The following is a 19,015-nucleotide window of genomic DNA, read 5'->3' as shown; positions in this document are numbered from 1 at the left end:
CACACTGATCTGTCATTAAGATTTATGAAACGTGTGTGTCATTAGTGAGATGATCTGTCTCAGGGGCTCTGAAATCTGTTAAGGGTGTTGTATCTGAATCGGTTCAAAGCAAATAAAAAGTGTCCTTTGGCATGTTCGACCACAGAGAAATTGGGCGTGTCCTTACCACAGATGGAAAATGAATCCAGCACGTTTGACATCACAAGCTACAAAGTGGAAGGGGGCAATGAGGCAGTGAGGCCAAAGTTTGGGATTCTCTTTAACATCATTAACACCTTTCAGCTAAAATGAGCATGGTAAATGTGCTGATATAGTGATGAGTATTCTTTGGCAATGTGAAATGGCAAATATTTCAATACTGTTTCAAATGTTACAATAGATGGCGTATGTAGACCATATGCTTATTAAACAGAACATCTATAAATCACTTGTCTTAGATATATAGATATAGATATAGATAGATAGATAGATAGATAGATAGATAGATAGATAGATAGATAGATAGATAGATAGATAGATAGATAGATAGATAGATAGATAGATAGATAGATAGATAGATAGATAGATCACGTTAAGGCTTTGCATACAAAGCATGGCCAAAAGGGGTTAACATCTCTCCTGGATCAACCTGAACTAATGAGGCTAGTCTACAGGAATAGAGTGCTTGGCCAATTTGTTTGCAGTGCGTTCCAACTGTACTCCATTTTTTCTCCTCTCACATGCTGACAGGCAAGTGAGATCAAAGCTCCTGGCGAACAAAAGGGCCTCAGCGGCGATTTGTCGTGCGGACAAGAGGCAGGAAAGTCTGGGAAAGTGGGAGCAGCTCGAGCCTTGGCCCTCACATCACCAAAGGCAAGAAATCATACCATGAAAAAAGTACTACAGAAAGGTTTTGGAGGTCAGTTTGAGTGTTGGTTTGGATTATTAGATATTGGTCGTTCCTTTTCTGCTGGGGCTAGAACTAATGACTGTTGACCTTTAGTGTGAGGTCAAAAGTGATGCCTTTGTGTAGAAAAATTGTGGAGAATTTGGAGGGCAATTAGGAAGGGTTCTGAAGAGCTAACTTTTATGAGGACGTTTATATGACTTTGTTAACCTTTTATTTATATATATATAATATATATAAATGTATATATATATATATATATATATAAATGATTCAGCAGTAAATTGTCTTGTACTTACAGAACAACTTTAAATTCTTTATCAATAAATAAATCCTATGAGGACTAAGAATACTATCAGTCTAAAAACCCACCCTGTTTACACACACATGCACACTTGAAGTCCTTTTGTGCTTTTGTGATTTTCTGTTAAATACCTTCACCTCATTATTTTTTATTATTATTCATAAAACACACAAAGGATTTTATATAAATAAAAAATAGTTCCAAAAAATGTATTGCATTATGGACTTTAACAATTCACCTCCATAGAAACATACTGCAAAATTATATAATGCATGGTGGATTGTTTGGAACGGAATTAACAGTATTAACAGAACAGAACATGCAGTAAGCGGTGAATTTATTTGTTCGAAAACACACTACTGAGCAGACAGAAAGACAGACAGACGGTTCTAAACATTATCTTCCCGTGTCTGTGTGGATACACCTGAAACCTGGATACCATGGTGCCTTGTATGGTTTGCAAGACATAAAAGGCATTTATTGACTTAGTGAATTATAAGATTAAAATGTAAAGGTATGCTACATGCAGCTTAATTTGATAAAGGATAAACACAAAGGGTACAAAAGGTTTTTCACCCTAGTGGTGCATATAGGCTCCATATTATTACACACTACCTTTATACAGTGTATGTTTCGCTGCATTTATTCTACAAATATTGCTTTATAGAAATATTTTTTCCAAGTTAAATGTAAAGTAAAATACATCAGTGAAGAAGCAAATCTGTAATTAGTCCTCGTTTAAGTGGGCCACTGAGATAAACTGAAGTTTGAGTCAGTGAAGACCCTCTAATTGGGAGGAAGTGCGCACTTAACGTTATCGCATCTCTTGTCCTCTTCAGTGACAATTCGGGGAGTGAATACGCATTCGGGACACCAGGGTATACACACTGTTGTATATATTGACTTATGGTCGGAAGAGCAGCGCTAAAGATTTGATTTACCAATAGAATCATAAAAGTAACTGGTAAAAAAAATCCAAAGAAATAAATACAAATAAAAAAACGTTTTAAATCTCTGTGCGCAGTACCCGCGCAAAATCAGACAGCTCCTACTGATTATTACTGCGAGACTTGGTGGGCGGCTGTGGGCTCGTAATTAAAATGCTTCTAGAAAGAAACAGCCCGACCACATCTGAAGTCCCGCCTTCTGTCAGGATTAAACCACATCACAGCAGCGTCTCTCTTTCACACACACACACACACGGTCATGTACCCTGGTGGGTCGATACCCGGTTGTGTATGTGCATGTGTGAGCGCGTTATAAGCGCCATGGCCAACTTGTGTTTTTATTTTTTTTTTAAATCGTGCGTCCTAACAGTGATGTATGAACAGGGAAAGACCAATTAAGAGCGCACTCCCTGGAGGTTTTAAAGCATGCGTATTCTCTATAGCAAGCGCCGGTGTTACGCCAAAGGGCAAGCACATTTGTAGATGATGGTGCTAATTACGAGTATGGTAACCATAATGTGACCAAGATGGAAGCAATTTAGGCGGGAGCCATTTGTGCGTCGCGCTTCCACCCACTTCTGCAGCTTCAGCCTTCATTGCTAACAGCTAAATGAGTTTTTTTGGCTCGTGTTCATGCAATAGTACATTCGAATATGGTCGTAACCAGAAAACCAAATAACAAGGATTTTCGATAAACCTAAGAATAAAACAGTGCGTTCTTGAGGATTGGTGTTTCATCAGTTTGTGGGACGACAGACAGCAAGTCTGGACTACTACGACTGCCGGATGTTCTTTCCTCACAGGGCAAGGATACACGCCTGCTCTTTGCTCTGATCCTCTCTGGACTGTCAGATAGGAGAAAAAAGGTCTCGATCGGTCGATTCTCTCCAGTAAAAGCATCCTATACCCCCCTTTTATGTAAAAGAATATCCGACACGATTTTCAACAGAGGAATGGATTTTTTTTAGTGCCACTGCTGAAGGAGATCAAGTTTGACACCGCAAGCAGCACATGCTACCACACATGACGGAACAAATACAAGCCGTTATTTCTGCGTAGGAGGAACCTGCGGCAATATACAATTTCTGTTATTCGCAATTTATTTATTTGTTTTTTTATTTATACTATTATAGATATATAATTAGTGAACAAAATTTCGAAAATCTATTTTGAAACATAAAATAATGCATAATAAACTATACTAAACCATCATTGTATAGACATATATATTGAAAACAGGTATTGTTATTTATTTATTTATTTAATCGTTTGTTAATTTTTAATTATTATTTTAATTCCGCAGAATTTCTTGTCGAGTTCTCACGCATCTGTTTCAAATATTAAGCCCTGGAAGCCACATGTATACATGCGTGCATGGTCACATTACAATTCACTCGAGCTAAGGATGGTGAAATTGATTTTTGATAGTGGTTGACGCCCGGGGATGATGCTTATGCCAGTATTGACCAGAATGCATGATTTTTGGATGCAGCTGTATTTTCTGGCTCTTTCTAAAAGACGAAAATCTGTTCACTCCGTGTGATGCGTGTTTTTCCCCCCTTTTTTTTGAACTGTGTGTAATGCTGTGTAACTTTATCCTTTACGCTGCAAACCCTCTCGGTTCACACAAGACTGATACCTTTGCCTCCCCTTTTCCTTTGTATCAATTGGTCGGGCCTCGGGCTATTGTTGCGGTGAGTTCCCTTTATTTCACACTCACACACACACACACACACACACACACACACACACCGTCGATCAGTGGAAATCTCACGATAGGCCTCCCTGTGAAATCCACTGGCTCATTTTCCCTCCTCCTCCTCCTTGTAGACCAGATTAGCCCCAGCAGCTTGCCTGGAGAGAGAAAGAGTGAGAGAGAGAGAGGGAGAGAGGCAGAGGCTAGAAAGGACCTATGACCACCGCGGAGAGGAGCCCACGCTGCTGTCACCACGCCGGCTCTAATAAATGGCCACGGCCATTCCAAGGCCAGATTACGGCAGATTAAAGAGGCCACGGTGGCACGCGTAAACTTTCCGCATGTTCCCGAGGAGCGGCTAGCTGCGCTTCGGCCGTCGTGGCGTGGACGAATCATGATGCTGCGTCTTTGATTGGACCCTGACTGGAGAGGGACCCTCTCTGCGATCCTGCGTGGTTTTGCCCGTGTCCTGCCATGCCACAATGCTTATAATTCAACTCGTGGTGTTGCTCAGCGTGTTGTTGTTCGGCGACGCGCGGGGCTCGGCGGGGTCGAGGACGCAACCCTGTGCCGGGAAGCAGCCGTGTGACCCACGGCACCGACGCGACGCCGGAGGACGCGGTGGCGTTTACGAGCACCTCGGAGGCGCGCCGCGGCGCAGGAAACTCTACTGCGCTACTAAATATCATCTACAGATACATCCAAACGGAAAAATAGACGGATCTCTGGAGGAGGACAATCCTCTGAGTAAGTATATAACGTTTAATATGTATTTTTAGGAAATTCACGAGCGGGGGTGATTTTTATAACACATGTCATTGGTTACGCGAAATGTACAGTAACAGCCTTTACATCACCGGTCAGCTAGAAGACTTACAATACATTACAATGGTAGTACATTAGAAACACACTCTTTTAGGTTTTCGCCTTATCTTTACTACCCTTGACCTAATTATCAACAAACGTGCGTTAAGGTAAAATCTGAAATATTTCTGTACGAATGCCGATTTCCTTATATGCGCAATATTAATATTCAGTCAAGATATAAATCAGGTACACCGACCTATGTCTATCTATCTATCTATCTATCTATCTATCTATCTATCTATCTATCTATCTATCTATCTATCTATCTATCTATCATCTCCATTTTTGTTCTCTGGTTTATTTTTTATTTAATAATGGGAATATTTATTTTACACAACTCCTCTGAGAATAATCCGGTGACATGTGTCTTTTGATTGTTTTGTTCATTCATTTATTTGTTCTCTAACTTGTGATCGGTGTTTCTTTTGGTTATCTCTAACTCTGCAGTCGTTTGTCAGACGCGGGTCTCTCAATTAGCCGAGGGCAAACACGAGATGGATGCGCATTTCCATATGAAAATGGGGTTTAGCAGACAGTTTCACATAATGACAGAGAGCGGATGTGTTTATCCAGTAAATGGGATGATTATTCAGTGGGGCTGGAATGAAGAGGAGCCATTAATCACTGAATAAACATACATTTAAAGCGGCGCTCCGTGTCGGGCTATCTAATCTGTCAGCGTGTTTGTCACTGGATTGGTTTTGTCGGGAGTTGCTCTGTGGGTTGTAACTCAATCAGCGCGACTAGTTTGCGGAAAAAAATAAACAGTTACGTCTGTGATCATGCAAAGCTTTTTAATTGAGAAAGGAAAAAAAGATCAGTATTGTATAGGACAATGTGCGCATGGTTTGGGGATTGGTAGAGATTGCATAAAAAAAATAAAGTCACATTTTTTAACAAATACATTTGAGAATTTATAATATAACGAGTAATTTGAAGTTATATAGTCCCTTAAACTAGGAAGGGAGGAGGGCAGAGAGGGAGGGAGAAAAATGTTTGCACCTTAGTATTTATATACTTTATAGATCACTGCCATGAAAATACTGTATCATATTTCAATCATTTTACCAATCAGTAGCATGCACTGTCAATAAACTGCAAATGCATTGACCAATTCAATACATCTGAATAAGCTTTCTGTCTTATTATAATTGCAATACTATAAAAACAATTTTTTTATTTTTTTTCCTTTTAGGTATATTGGAGATCACAGCAGTGGATGTTGGAGTGGTAGCCATCAAGGGCCTGTTCTCTGGAAGATATTTAGCCATGAATGAGAAAGGTCGCCTATATGCTTCGGTGAGTGTTACGTCACACATGGAAAGAAAAAAAGGGATATAGATCTGGAGATGCAAAGCTACTCATAGGCTCAGATGACACATTAGCAATTTGATTCCATCGCCACATGGTGGTGTTTTCATGGATAACCAGCATGCCCACATGTTACCCTGTTAAGGTGGATTAAACATACATGAAAAAAATAATGAGGCTAATAAATGTACCATATTCAGTTTGTACAGGCTGCTGTGATTATAACAGACACTTATGATTTCTGATCTCTCATATTCTGTATTTTGAAGAGTATAAGACCCACCCTAAAATTACAGAAATATTATTTCAGTCAGACCTCCAACACCTGGTTGTTGGTACAGTGTTGTGCTTCAATTATATCTGTTTTAATCACTTAATAGAGGGAAACATTTATATTAATTGTTTATATTATTATTAATTTCATAAAATGAATGAGAAATTAAAATAATGCCTATACACTAAAAAAGATTAAATGCTACAAAAATAGTCATCATCAGATATAAATTTCATGCTCTTTCCACAAGTCTAACGGATATTTATTCTATGCCCTTTTAGGAGGTTTTTAACAAGGAGTGTGAATTTCTGGAGCGCATTCATGAGTTAGGCTACAATACTTACGCATCACGGCACCACTCAACGACTCAGCACTCAGGATCCAGTGGAAAGGGCAGCAAGCATCGGGCCTTTGTCAAGAAACAGTGGTTCGTGTCTATTAATGGAAAAGGTCGGCCCAGGAGGGGCTTTAAGACGAAAAGCACAGACAAAGCTTCCCTCTTCCTGCCCCGTGTTTTGGGCAACAAGGACCATGAGATGGTCTCACGTCTTCTGGAGAGCAGACAAGATGAGACAAGCCATCAAAGGTCTCGCATGGGCCGTGCTGAACGAAGGAGTCGGAGACACAAGGAACCCAAACGGCACCATGGCAGAAGGGGCAATAGGCGCAAATCCGGCCACAAAAAAAAGACTTCGGACAGGCAGTTGGAATAGACAATTTCAATAAGGACCTTTCATGGCAAAATGCTATCATTTTAGATAAAAGATCTTTTCCTTATATTAAGAGATGTTTTTTCTCCTTTATATTTTATTCCTAAAAAATCTTGCATTTGATATGTAAGGACAGTTGCTTTTATGCATTACAAAATGCATTTCTATGACCAAAACTGAATACTGCTGGATTTTTTAGACACGTGCATTGGGAACACGTGTATTGTAGAAAGATGTGTAGTCACTTTCCAAATTCTTTTTACATTCTTAAGCAAATTATTTTTTACAAAGTTTTAATTAGGGAAATTGGATAAAAGTGCCGAAGATGTGTTATATTGTTGGACTAAAAAACTTTATAGATAAGGTGTCCAGAAAAGCACTTTTTATCACATTAACATGTATAATAGGTGACAAAGGTACAGAAGAAAAAGAGGAATTCTTACAAAATGTACATGTGATAGTCTACTGTCCTTAAACTGCAATGAGAAGTACTTTGTATATTACTAATATTATGCATATTTATTTTGTCCATGTGTTAAATTATTGATGACATAGTTTCTACAGGTCAGTTATAGCCTAATCATTGTTATTACCATAAAAAAATCATTGTTGTTTGTGCTCACATGAGCAGAAGAGTGAACAGAGGTTCTCTGGGTTTGATATCCAAAAGTACTTTTCATTTGTCTACAACTGAGAAGTTAATATATCATTGGTCACTTGTAAAGTTGTCAATTAATTTTCTTATGTATGGAACACTGTAAAATGTGGCAACATATAGTAAAGATGTGCTGCTCAACACTGAAAGCTAAACATGTGGAGGAATGTCACCAATAAATTATATGGAAATATAAATACATATAAATGTTACAATTAAGGTTTTTCATTTTAAAAAGTCAACATTCTAATCCCTTGAAAATAATAATCTGTACAGAGAGAATCAAAACATTTGGTTTTTTTTTGACAGACTCTTGTTACTAATAGTTATTGAACATCTTAAAATATGTTAATTCATCTCATACTGAATGTTATTAGCTTCCTTGTTTATTTCTGGACAGTCTTAGTAAAATATTTCAGCTCTTTAAGACAATCAAACTTGCATAAAACAAAATTAAAATTAATTTTTTATGGATGCTATTAATTCCTCTCAGTACACCTGTAATTGTAATGTGAAGATTGAAATTTACTATTAACTTGGTTGAAGAGGCTCAGGAGGTTTGCAGCTTTTGAAATCTATACAAGAAAAGTGAAATGTTATCCTATACTTTTGAAAGCTTTCTGGTGGTTGACAATGGCTTATCTCAGGGGGAACCTGGGAAGCTGTGCTGTTTGAGACATTCTTTAGCGGTTTTTCAAAACTAAAGCTGGCAATGTGGAAAACAAGACAAATCTCTGGGGAAGGTGAAAATTGTTCCACAGAAATGGTTACACATTGGACTAGAACACTAAAATCTAATATTACTTAAAAGGCATGCAGGAAAAAAGTAAACAAAAACTAGGTAAGCAGCTGCACCTTTCCCAGTATATTACAATTTACTGAATATATTTAGAATTCATACGTCCTATTGGCTGTTATATGTAAGTCTTTGACATCAAAAATGTTGTTACTCTTTGAATGTTTTGTATTATTTAAATGTATCATATTAAAAATGATAAACTAGATTTAATTAAATGCTAATTAAAAAATTATAAATATATACAACATTTATTGACATTTATTTGTGACAATAATTTATTATTTTTGATTGTCCTATATTCTCAATTGTTGATTTTTCTAGATTGCTTCAAACAAACGAAAAAATGTTTGCCAATCAATATAATCTAAAATAACAAATGGTAATACAATAAAAAATTACAATGATAATAACGAATAATAATAATAAACATTCAATTAAAATGTCATCTTCGAAGATTATTTAAAATTAAGCTACATGCATCTGCGTAAACGAACAGAAAAAAAATGTTGCTGTGCTTGTTGGTGCTTGCTGTTAATATCAGTTCAGACACACGTTGCTATTGAATGGTATTAGTTCAGTGGCAGACGGGGCTAAGCTAAGGTCCAGAGGTGACGCCTTCAGCTGACCTGAACTCAGTAATAACGGCTTTGCCGCCATGTTAAACAGGGAGTGAGACGCTCATTAACGCAGCTGGGAAAAATAAACCCCAAAAACTTTCCTCTGAGAGCTTATCCGTGCATTCTCAGGTAAAATAAAATAAAGCAAACAAACATGCAAATAAATTAACATACAATACTACTACTACTACTACTAATAATAATAATAATAATAATAATAATAATAATAATAATAATAATAATAATAATAATATTAATAATAATATAATAAAAAACACGACAAATTATAAAAATAATTGCAAACGGGCCGCTCATCATCGTTATTTTAATTTTGCACATGCATCGAAGCAGATGCACATGCATGGGATGCATATATATATATATATATATATATATATATATATATATATATATATATATATATATATATATATATATATAAACAGGATTTTATTTGTCTTATAAAAATGTGTTTATAGTTTCTTTTTACCACATGCATAATACTATTTCCTGACGCTAATTATCAGTTCTCATGTTCAGTTCTGCGCTTAACATTTGTTCACACTTAAGGCGATAACTTAACCCAGTGTTTCCACAAATGACCAGAAGCGCGAGGTTCAGGGTGGTGGAAACTGGTCCAATTAAAATCAGGGCTATTCAGGCTCCTTCCTCTGTGGCCCGAGGGTTTCAGTTCTCGTGCCTGTCTAATTGGTATGGTCGGGAATTCCTGCGCTGTTGACCCATCAGGTTTTGGAAGTGGGGGTTTGGTTGAAACAGACAGGCCTCCTACTGGCCATGTGCGTGGAGCTCGGAGTTCAGATGACCTCTGCTCTACAGGGAGCCTTCCACCGTCCCGATGGGGTACCCATTGCTTCCGTGTCATTCTCCTAGCTCTCAGTACAGGACATTAGTAATGCAGAAATAAACATGAAATAAACAAAAATCCCTTATGGGGATATACCTTGCTCTGATATACCTTGTCGCAAAGACTGGGGACACGAAACGAGATAAATAACTCACTTGTGCAAAAAATGTTCAAAAAATGTAAGATTTGTTAAATGTTCATATTTTGGAAGAGCAGAAATAAGTGCACCCACAGCCATCCTATCTAAGTCACAATAGCCTTCAGTTTCCTTTTTTCACTTGCAGGTGTTTTGCGTGATAAAAAAAATGTCTTCTCCACTCTCAATCTTCTCTCTGCTTATCTTGGTTAATAATTGGAGTCCAATTATTAACCAAGATAAGCAGAGAAAACACTATTTGCGTTCATTGGCTGTGTAATTATTTCATAATGAAAATAAATGTTGCAATTTAATTCAGTTTTACTAAAACGCATTCTCTGAAGCTATATAACCTGTTGACAGTCGCGTGTGCACATGTAATAAACATTTTTACTTTGATACTGCCATAGTACGTTTCATAGTTAGTTTGTTTGTTTTTTTGTTTCTGGTGTATTTTTGAACATCAAACAGCTTTTGTTTGCGTCTTTAAATAGGCTTTTTCTGTTTTTGATTAATTATTAAAATATATAAATCAAAATAAAAATTTAATACATTACATTTTGTATCGTTATGGTCCGGCGTTTATCATTCTTTTTTAAATACAAACTTTTAAAAACACTTATTGTAATAAATAAAATGTAATTTGTTGTCAGTGATTAAGATTACCGTCAGACGCAGCGCACGTATTGGATCGCTGTCATTTTAATGAAGGTCCTATAGAGGGCAGCACTGAACATCAGATCTGCGTGTATGTGTGTGCTGCTCAAGCGCATTAAAAATCTACACTCCTATCACTCTGGACTCAGGACACAACTCGATTACAGGGGCAATAAACGCCAGCTGGCTTTGCAAAAGATCAAGAGGCAAACGAGTTGGGATACAATGTCTATGTTTTCTCTGTTTTTAGGGATCAATGGTACAGTCATAAGAAGGGCAATATAACAGAGGCTTGTTGATTGCCATGGGCTGTAATCATGCCGTAGTAAGAACGAGGAAGATAGAGACAGGGAATTCTAGTCCACTTTCTCAAACAGCCAAAACGTTTACTCGAAATATAATTAAATAACACTGTGTTAATTTACTTTGATAAATGTTGATCTCTGTGGATGTGCTCTCTGTTAAATAAAGGTTAAGTTATCATGACAGGCATGGCTACTTTATTATTATTTTTTATTCTTGTCACATATTGTTTTATGCGTAAATGCCCGTATTTCTAATTTTGAATGTATTTAAAATAAAAAACACAGACATACAGTTTGACTTAAAAACAGGTTGATTGATATTCACATATGATATAACATCCGAAAATAATAGTTGTAACTGTATTGTTTAGGTACAGATCTTTTTATTAGAATATTTCAGACTTTTGCTGGCTCTTGAATCTTCATGACAATGAACAGAAACACAATTTGCCTTTGATATCAAAAGAAAAGGTCCTTACACTGAGGATTCATTTTCTGAAAGAAGTCGGGTTGCAGCACCATGGAGAGCGGCAGTGCGCATTCGTCTTAATTAGTGTGATTATTAAACGCAAGATCAATATACTACAGAAAAGGTCACTTATATTCAAGAGTATGCAATTTTAAATTTGCACAAGTATAGGGACAGAGACATAATATAAATGCAAAACTATATTCAGTAGTATCATCATGATCACAATATATAGATTACAACAATTTTGTAGCGATGCAATAATAATACAATTGTCAACAAAAACACATTAAAATGTATTTTGTAATTAAGGTTTAGGAAATATTATTCCCACATCAAAACGAACAAATAGGCAGAGCAAGGACTCGGCTATTCTGTTTCTATTATAATAAGCTCTGCCCCCCATCACTGGAGAGTTTTTTGATCACTGCCTGAGTCGACAACGTCGTACAATATCACAAAGATCAAACGACGTGTTTCTGTGTTTAGAAGACCCCCATCAGCGAGTAACATTAGTGAACCACCCAACCTTGGACTGGAGGTTGAGCAAACTCGGGCAACAGGCTAAAATGTAGAAGCATTTGGGACACTTCAGTTTGATGTCTTGGAATAAAGAAAGGGGGTCCTGTTAATAGACAATGAGGTGTAGCCAGACGTGAACGTGAGAAAACGTGTCATCAGGGCAAGAGGGACAACTGCAGTAATATTATTACTCACGTGTATGTAAGATTTTGTAAAATGTAACAGTTTTCCGCTTAGTTAATTATATGTATATCATTTTATAGGCTATATTTATTAGGTTATCTGTCTATATATGTGTCTGACAAAGCTATACTCTCATTAAGCTGAATTATCATAATAATGTGTCTCGGGCTTCTAGATATATATCTCAAAAGTAAAACTATAAAAAATAAATACAAGTACTAAAGCTGTATGCTTATTTGTCTTTCTATTTTTACCACCACTGAAGAGATATGCTACTCTTTTTACTCTTTTACTTAAAAACAAAAATTTAATTTTTTTTAATATATATATTACAAATGTATATATTTATTGATTTATAATCCTGTCTTAATAACCAATGCACCACATACACTTATAGGTATAGTATATATGTACTAATAACAAACAAGAACATATGATGATGTGATGAATCAATTCCAGCGAAATGAAACAACTTGGCACCTTGATTTATGGACATTCTTTCTTATTGAATTGAAATGTTTAGGGGGATCTAATGCAGATAGATATAGCTGATATCTACATGTATATATACATATATACATCCACATTGTATATGCAAGAGTATACACCACATGCACGATATTTACTAAAGCTGTTACATTTGAATGTTACAACGATAGGGTGCAGTTTTTGTTGCGTTTCGTTCTTTTTAATTGTGTTATTTTACAGGGTACAATTCTTTATTTGTGGAACTGAATTGTGTGAATGCGAAGTGACATGGCATGTCGCTAACGCTTTTTTGTGTCTCCTGCGGTTTTCGGTTTTACGTTGCTGCATCAGTAGGGAGCTCGCATTTAGAGGTCCACACCACCCTGGGGCCACACACACACACACACACAGAGAGAGAGAGAGAGAGAGAGAGAGAGAGAGAGAGAGAGAGAGAGAGAGAGAGAGAGAGAGAGAAAGCTTGACTCATAGTGTTGATGTTTTAGCGGTTTCCATTTTCGTGTCCCCCCACGCTGCTGCAATGACGCACAACATTCACAACATGACCACTAGACTTGACAAATGGTCAATCTTAGAGATCTCTGTGCTCTGGAAATGTGGGAACAACCACGTTTTATGCCTGCAATCAACGCCATACTGCGCAGTTCCTTTGCTAGGAAGCTAAAAAATCACACCTGAAACATGTCCGCTTGTTCTGACCACTGATTTAATGTGCATAAAGGTTTAAAGGTACAGTTCAGTGCATGCATTATACTTACTTAATACGTCGTAGAATGCACCAATGATACAGAGGGGTACTGTTTAGCACGATTTTTTGTTCCGAGAGAGTATTGTTCTCATAGAACAAGAGTCAGTTTCCTATTTTTTTTTGGACAATTAGCACTTGCAATGAATTAAACCTGACTTTTGTTTTTTCCTATTATTGTTCATTTATAAAACTGTCTCCTGGCTGACACAACAGTTTGTTATCTAGGTGATTTCCGATTTGACATCCTCTCAAACATAAATTATTTCATTTCTCTCTCTCTCTCTCTCTCTCTCTCTCTCTCTCTCTGTCTCTTACAATGACGAGACCTATAACAGTAGCAACTGCAACTTACAAGGCTCTAAGCGGCTAAGTAACGCGACACCCGGATTAGTTCCACTCACTTTATAACGCGCCATAAAACTTTGATTACCTTTAAAGCGCTATTATTTCGTTTTTGTTGAATGAGAGCGCGCACACTCGTACTCTCGCACACACACGCACGCACGCACGCACGCACACACACACACACACACACACACACACACACACACTTCGCGCTTGACCAATCGCACGCACGCGCGCTGCCTCCTTGCTAAACCCCGCAGCTCTTATGCGCGTGTTATAAGGACTCGGTCCGCTGTCAGTGGTTCGTGTCTCCCAGTGATGCGACGCTTGACGCGTGATGTAATTTCTCTGTACGCATAAATATAGATGCCGGGTCTAGAAACACGAGGCATGGCAGAGCTTTGCTGCTGAGCAGTGGTCAAGTCACTCTGGACCCGCAAACTTGGACTTGTGTGTGATTTCAGAGCGCTCGCGCTACCACTTCGAGCGCGACTTTATGTCGCTCACCAGCGCGAGCCGCAGCTTCGTCTGTGAGTAAGCTCGTTTGCTCTGTGGAATCTGTTTTTGGGGGCGGTGAGGGGGGACCGTGGACACCAAAATAGACAAAGAGCGTATTTTTAGCGTATTTGAACTACTGCAGATAGTGACGCGTGCCTCCGTGTTGATCAGGAGGATGAGTGTTCATTCGGCTCTCCTGCCTTTATTGGTGTTGGGACTCGTAGCGAGCTCGGTGCGCTGCGCTCCTCTGCCCGTGGAGCGACGCTGGGAGACGCTTTACTCGCGCTCATTGGCTCGGATTCCCGGGGAGAAGCGAGAAGTCAACCGGGACAGTGACTATCTAACGGGCATTAAAAGACTGCGGCGCCTCTACTGCAACGTGGGCATTGGGTTTCATCTCCAAGTATTACCCGACGGTAGGATTACTGGGGTGCACAACGAAAACCGTTACAGTAAGTTTCATCATATGCGCCTATTTTGAGCTGTTGTTAAGATAAGATAAGATAAGATAAGATAAGATAAGATAAGATAAGATAAGATAAGATAAGATAAGATAAGATAAGATGCACCTTTATTTGTCCCACAGTGGGGACATTTTTGAAGTTCCGAGTGCGTATAGGATACATTAGGATACATTATTTCTTTCAGCACTATAGCCGACTCAAATGAATCAAAACCAATGCTTTGTTCAAAACTAGCCTAATAAATGGTCAAATCTGAATATCCGGAAATATGTTTTTCTGATGTACTGATTCAGCCAAACATTTCTAGTTTAACTAATCTGGTGAGACAGGAGATGACTAATGTGTCCACTGTAAAACGCTTTCAGCTGCTATATTTTGTCTTATTGTAAAACAAACCACATGTGGAGGTGCACATCTGCATCTGGGTCAATGATTTTTTTTCCGCACCCTGATAATATCACACAGGTCTGAGCAGATGGGTCGGAACCTAGCCAACTTGTAAATATGTTTCTGAAGTTGGGTCTACTTGTTACGCAAGATGAATCCCAAGATCTTCGGTGTGCGTCTAATTTATAGGCAACGCAGATTATCGTGTATAAAGACAGCAGAAGGGGGTATAAGAAGCATATGGCTGTAACATGCTATAGCAGTTGCTTAGCAGTCAAAGAGCCGCGGGCCAGGCACTTGTGTATCCAGTATCGATATTGAGATTTGTTTTGTGTCTCCATGGACTATTTTAAGGCATGACATAAAACTGGACAGGGATACATTACATATACATTTTCATTACATACGCAGCAGCTTCGCAGCACCTCTATATAAAGGATAGGAGACAACATTCTAAGTAGAACGCACAAATCTCTAACCTATATTAAACAGAAACTAGGCAGAGGTTGGGTGCCAAATGTTTAGATAGATCTCGAACTATAGATAATATATAACATTTCTCTTAAGAGGTTTTTACGTCATATTTTGTTAGGAAAGGGTTCACAAAAGTCTAATAAGGAGTGCAATTAAAGTGTGCAGTGATGGATGAAGGGTAAATATCTGTATTGTAGGAGAGATATATCTATCTAAATCTGAAGTTTCATAAATAAAATAACACTCAGGGCTCACAAAAGTCTCACAAACTGGGAAGTCTAAAACTTATGTAATACTTTTAGTATTTTATATTTTAAAAAAGTACACAATACGGTTAAATGTCTTCACATAGAATGATAATAGGTGTAGCTTGCAAAACGCCCTACAAACGGAAAGTGCGATTTCCTTCAAGAAGGATGCTGCAGCGTCCTAAAATGTAAACAGTCCCAACACTTTTACAAATACCTTGGCCCGATATGGCTACAGATATGAGTCACCCAAGGTCATTCGTGTATTTTGTTGTTGGTCACAGGTCTTCTTGAGATATCTCCGGTCGAGCGCGGAGTCGTGACACTGTACGGCGTCCGGAGCGAGCTATTCGTGGCCATGAACAGCAAAGGGAAGCTCTACGGATCTGTGAGTGCACAAGATGATTTACGGCCAGTTTCCGCCTGTAGATTTGCTTATCGTTGCCCAATGGCACGTCACCCTCTTCTAGAGTTATAACCTCTCACCCCCTCACCCCATCCACCCCCACAACCCTTCTTCTCTTGTCTATACTGGGATTGCTCATAGTCGTGTTTTGGTCGTGGGCCCGGATAAACCCGGAGCGCAGTACATCACGTAGACGCGCGCATTCCATTCTTAGCATTGGGGCCAGGAGCGCGCGCACCTACTGTCCATACTCCAGTGTAAAGATGAACTGGCCCAACAGACAGGACCACCCACACTGGGTGTATAACCAAGACACGCACACCAGACAACCCATCCCAGTCCCACCCAAAATCCCGACTAGCTGTCCTAAATTGACCTCATCTGCACACAAAAGCCTGAAGTTAAATCCTTTATAGCAATTGATTTTGGGATTCCCCTCGGGAAATGTGTATTAAACACATCTATTGATCCAACAATTATTATATTATATATAGACTATTTCTCTTTTCAATTATATGAACACTATACGATGATTAGGCCACTCAAACACTTATCATTCTCACAGTGCAATCATTTTTTAAAGAAAATAATGGGTTCTTTTTATTCTAAAAAGTTCATACGGTTTAGAAATGTGCAGATTTATTAAACTTAAAAATTACTTTATGTACCTTAAATCCTGTTTAATGTAACGGTATAAGCATGACATGTAGGGGTACAAACATAGTACCTAGAAAATGTGCAGTTTATTGCTATTTCAACCTAATCAGGAATTTCTGTCCTATTATAAGGATTACAGAATAACGTTTTTCATTAGGATATTTTATACATTGCTTCAACATACATGTTTTTTTTTTGTTCAATCTCTAATCCACCTTTTTTTCCGTCTCAGGCGCAGTACACCGACGAGTGCAAATTTAAAGAGACACTCCTGGCAAACAACTATAACGCGTACGAGTCGAAGGCATACCCGGGCATGTACATAGGACTGAGCAGGACAGGCAAAACAAAAAAAGGAAACCGAGTGTCAACAGCAATGACTGTAACACATTTCTTGCCGAGAATCTAAACGAACAAGGGAAGAAGGCACATGCAGCCAACACTGGGGAAGAAACCCGGACGATGCACTTTCTACAACTTTTTACACACGAGGTCAAGTGTATCGCGTTGTTACGATTATCATCATCATCATCATCATCATCATCATTATTATTATAATTATCATGTATATTAGCCTATTTATAATCGTTCGTTTTATATTTCCTTTTAAACAGCCTCTTTCTATTTGTGGAAAAAAAACACTTTTTAATTTATTTGTTTATTTATCCTTTCTGCTGCTACGGAGTGTTTAACACCTGATATTCCTACAATTAACTACAATATGGATTTTTGCACTGTCGTTTTTCTTTTTTAAGGGTTAGGAGAGCAATGGTGGAAGTTTTGTCCCTCCAAAAGAAAGTGTGAATTTTTTTTAGGCTACGTATATAACCGCATGTAACACCGCCAAACCACGACTGCGCATGCGTGGAAACGAGTGCACTTGCAGTCAAGCTACTATTTTGACCCTCTGTTTTAGCATGCGTTTTTGGACGTAGCCTTATAATGAAGTGCATGTCATGTCAGAAATTAGCAAAATTATGATTTACACCCACAGAAGAACTCATTAATATGACTTGGACACATCTGTTATTATGTATTGTTAGAATTCCAAAACTATGGTCTATGGGCCTTGATGCTGCAGCTGGGTGTGGTCTAATTGATTTGTGGAGATGCATAGGAAAGGCAAATCGTTCTGAGAAACCCTTACAGCACCTACTCTCTCAGAAATAAATGTACCAAGTTTTACTTACTTGTCACATTTGTAAATTTAATTGACCTTCAGAGCAAAGGTACATCACTCCTTAAGGTCCAGTTGTGTACCTTAATTCATGTAGATATAATGACACATAGTAATACTGCAAAAGATGCCTTTTTATATTAACACTCCAGCAACAAGCAGAAGTTCAGTTTGGTCCCATTATTTTCTGAGACAGATTTTTAGTAAGCTTTTATACAGTTTGATACGAGTAATTGAACATGCTCCGAATCATATTCATGACTTCCAAAGTGGCACATGTAAATTGCAGGATAAGCATGAACACAGGAAAAGTTTGAATTTCTTGACTTGTGAAATTGTACCAACCCCAATGGTATTACGCACTGAAGCCATTGTCCAATGTCCGAGCTCTGGGGGTCTAACCGAAACAGTATCGGCTTACTCTAGGCCACTGAAAGTGGGCTGTTGAAGTCCTACACCCCTCAAATCTGTTTTTAGCTCTGCTCCAATAGGGTAGGGTAGGGGTGTGGGGAAAATGTTGGGTGAGGGCTGAACTCTGAACTTATGCACCGTCAATCTTTGTCAGCTCTATAGAGGATGGTATATTGAAGTAAAATTCAGTCCACTTCAAATTAATTTCAATTTAATCGTATATAGACTTTATATATATATATATATATATATATATATATATATATATATATATATATATATATATATATATAATGTATAGAAATGTGTCCAGTGAGTTGCCATTTTACAATTTAAGACCTCTAGACGGACATGTTGCATTGATCTAAGCACTCAGCAAACTTGCATCACTTATTCCTGATTGCTTAGTAGAGGTGTGTTCAGGTCTGGGATGAAGCATAAATGCAGGAATAGCAGGGTTGAGAAACACTATAGCCTATTCATGTTCACCTTTTTCTTTTTTTTATTTATT

General features: G+C 38.0%; 2 protein-coding genes across 2 annotated transcripts; both read left to right on the top strand.

The window, feature by feature from the left end:
- Nucleotides 1-3,952: 3,952 nt before the first annotated feature.
- On the top strand, nucleotides 3,953-7,987 carry fgf3 (fibroblast growth factor 3). Its single transcript, XM_046856933.1, has 3 exons — nucleotides 3,953-4,580; nucleotides 5,896-5,999; nucleotides 6,567-7,987. Exons 1-3 carry the CDS (start codon nucleotides 4,316-4,318, stop codon nucleotides 6,996-6,998), a joined length of 801 nt encoding a protein of 266 aa, XP_046712889.1. The 5' UTR covers nucleotides 3,953-4,315; the 3' UTR covers nucleotides 6,999-7,987.
- A 6,180-nt stretch (nucleotides 7,988-14,167) lies between these two features.
- On the top strand, nucleotides 14,168-18,677 carry fgf4 (fibroblast growth factor 4). The gene is made up of 3 exons (XM_046856934.1): nucleotides 14,168-14,732; nucleotides 16,138-16,241; nucleotides 17,149-18,677. Exons 1-3 carry the CDS (start codon nucleotides 14,456-14,458, stop codon nucleotides 17,323-17,325), a joined length of 558 nt encoding a protein of 185 aa, XP_046712890.1. The 5' UTR covers nucleotides 14,168-14,455; the 3' UTR covers nucleotides 17,326-18,677.
- Nucleotides 18,678-19,015: the final 338 nt, after the last annotated feature.

This window comes from Silurus meridionalis, chromosome 9, assembly GCF_014805685.1.
Source record: "Silurus meridionalis isolate SWU-2019-XX chromosome 9, ASM1480568v1, whole genome shotgun sequence".
NCBI classification, from domain to species: Eukaryota; Metazoa; Chordata; class Actinopteri; order Siluriformes; family Siluridae; genus Silurus; species Silurus meridionalis.
The sequence above is the reverse complement of the archived record's forward strand: the minus strand, read 5'-3'. Positions and strand labels throughout refer to the sequence as shown.

Excerpts from the sequence above, each read along its gene's own strand:
- fgf3 (XM_046856933.1), top strand. The coding sequence starts at position 4,316 with ATGCTTATAATTCAACTCGTGGTGTTGCTCAGCGTGTTGTTGTTCGGC. Across the intron at positions 4,581-5,895 it reads GGAGGAGGACAATCCTCTGA|GTATATTGGAGATCACAGCA; the intron begins GTAAGTATATAA and ends TTTTCCTTTTAG. Across the intron at positions 6,000-6,566 it reads AAGGTCGCCTATATGCTTCG|GAGGTTTTTAACAAGGAGTG; the intron begins GTGAGTGTTACG and ends ATGCCCTTTTAG.
- fgf4 (XM_046856934.1), top strand. The coding sequence starts at position 14,456 with ATGAGTGTTCATTCGGCTCTCCTGCCTTTATTGGTGTTGGGACTCGTA. Across the intron at positions 14,733-16,137 it reads GCACAACGAAAACCGTTACA|GTCTTCTTGAGATATCTCCG; the intron begins GTAAGTTTCATC and ends TGTTGGTCACAG. Across the intron at positions 16,242-17,148 it reads AAGGGAAGCTCTACGGATCT|GCGCAGTACACCGACGAGTG; the intron begins GTGAGTGCACAA and ends TTTCCGTCTCAG.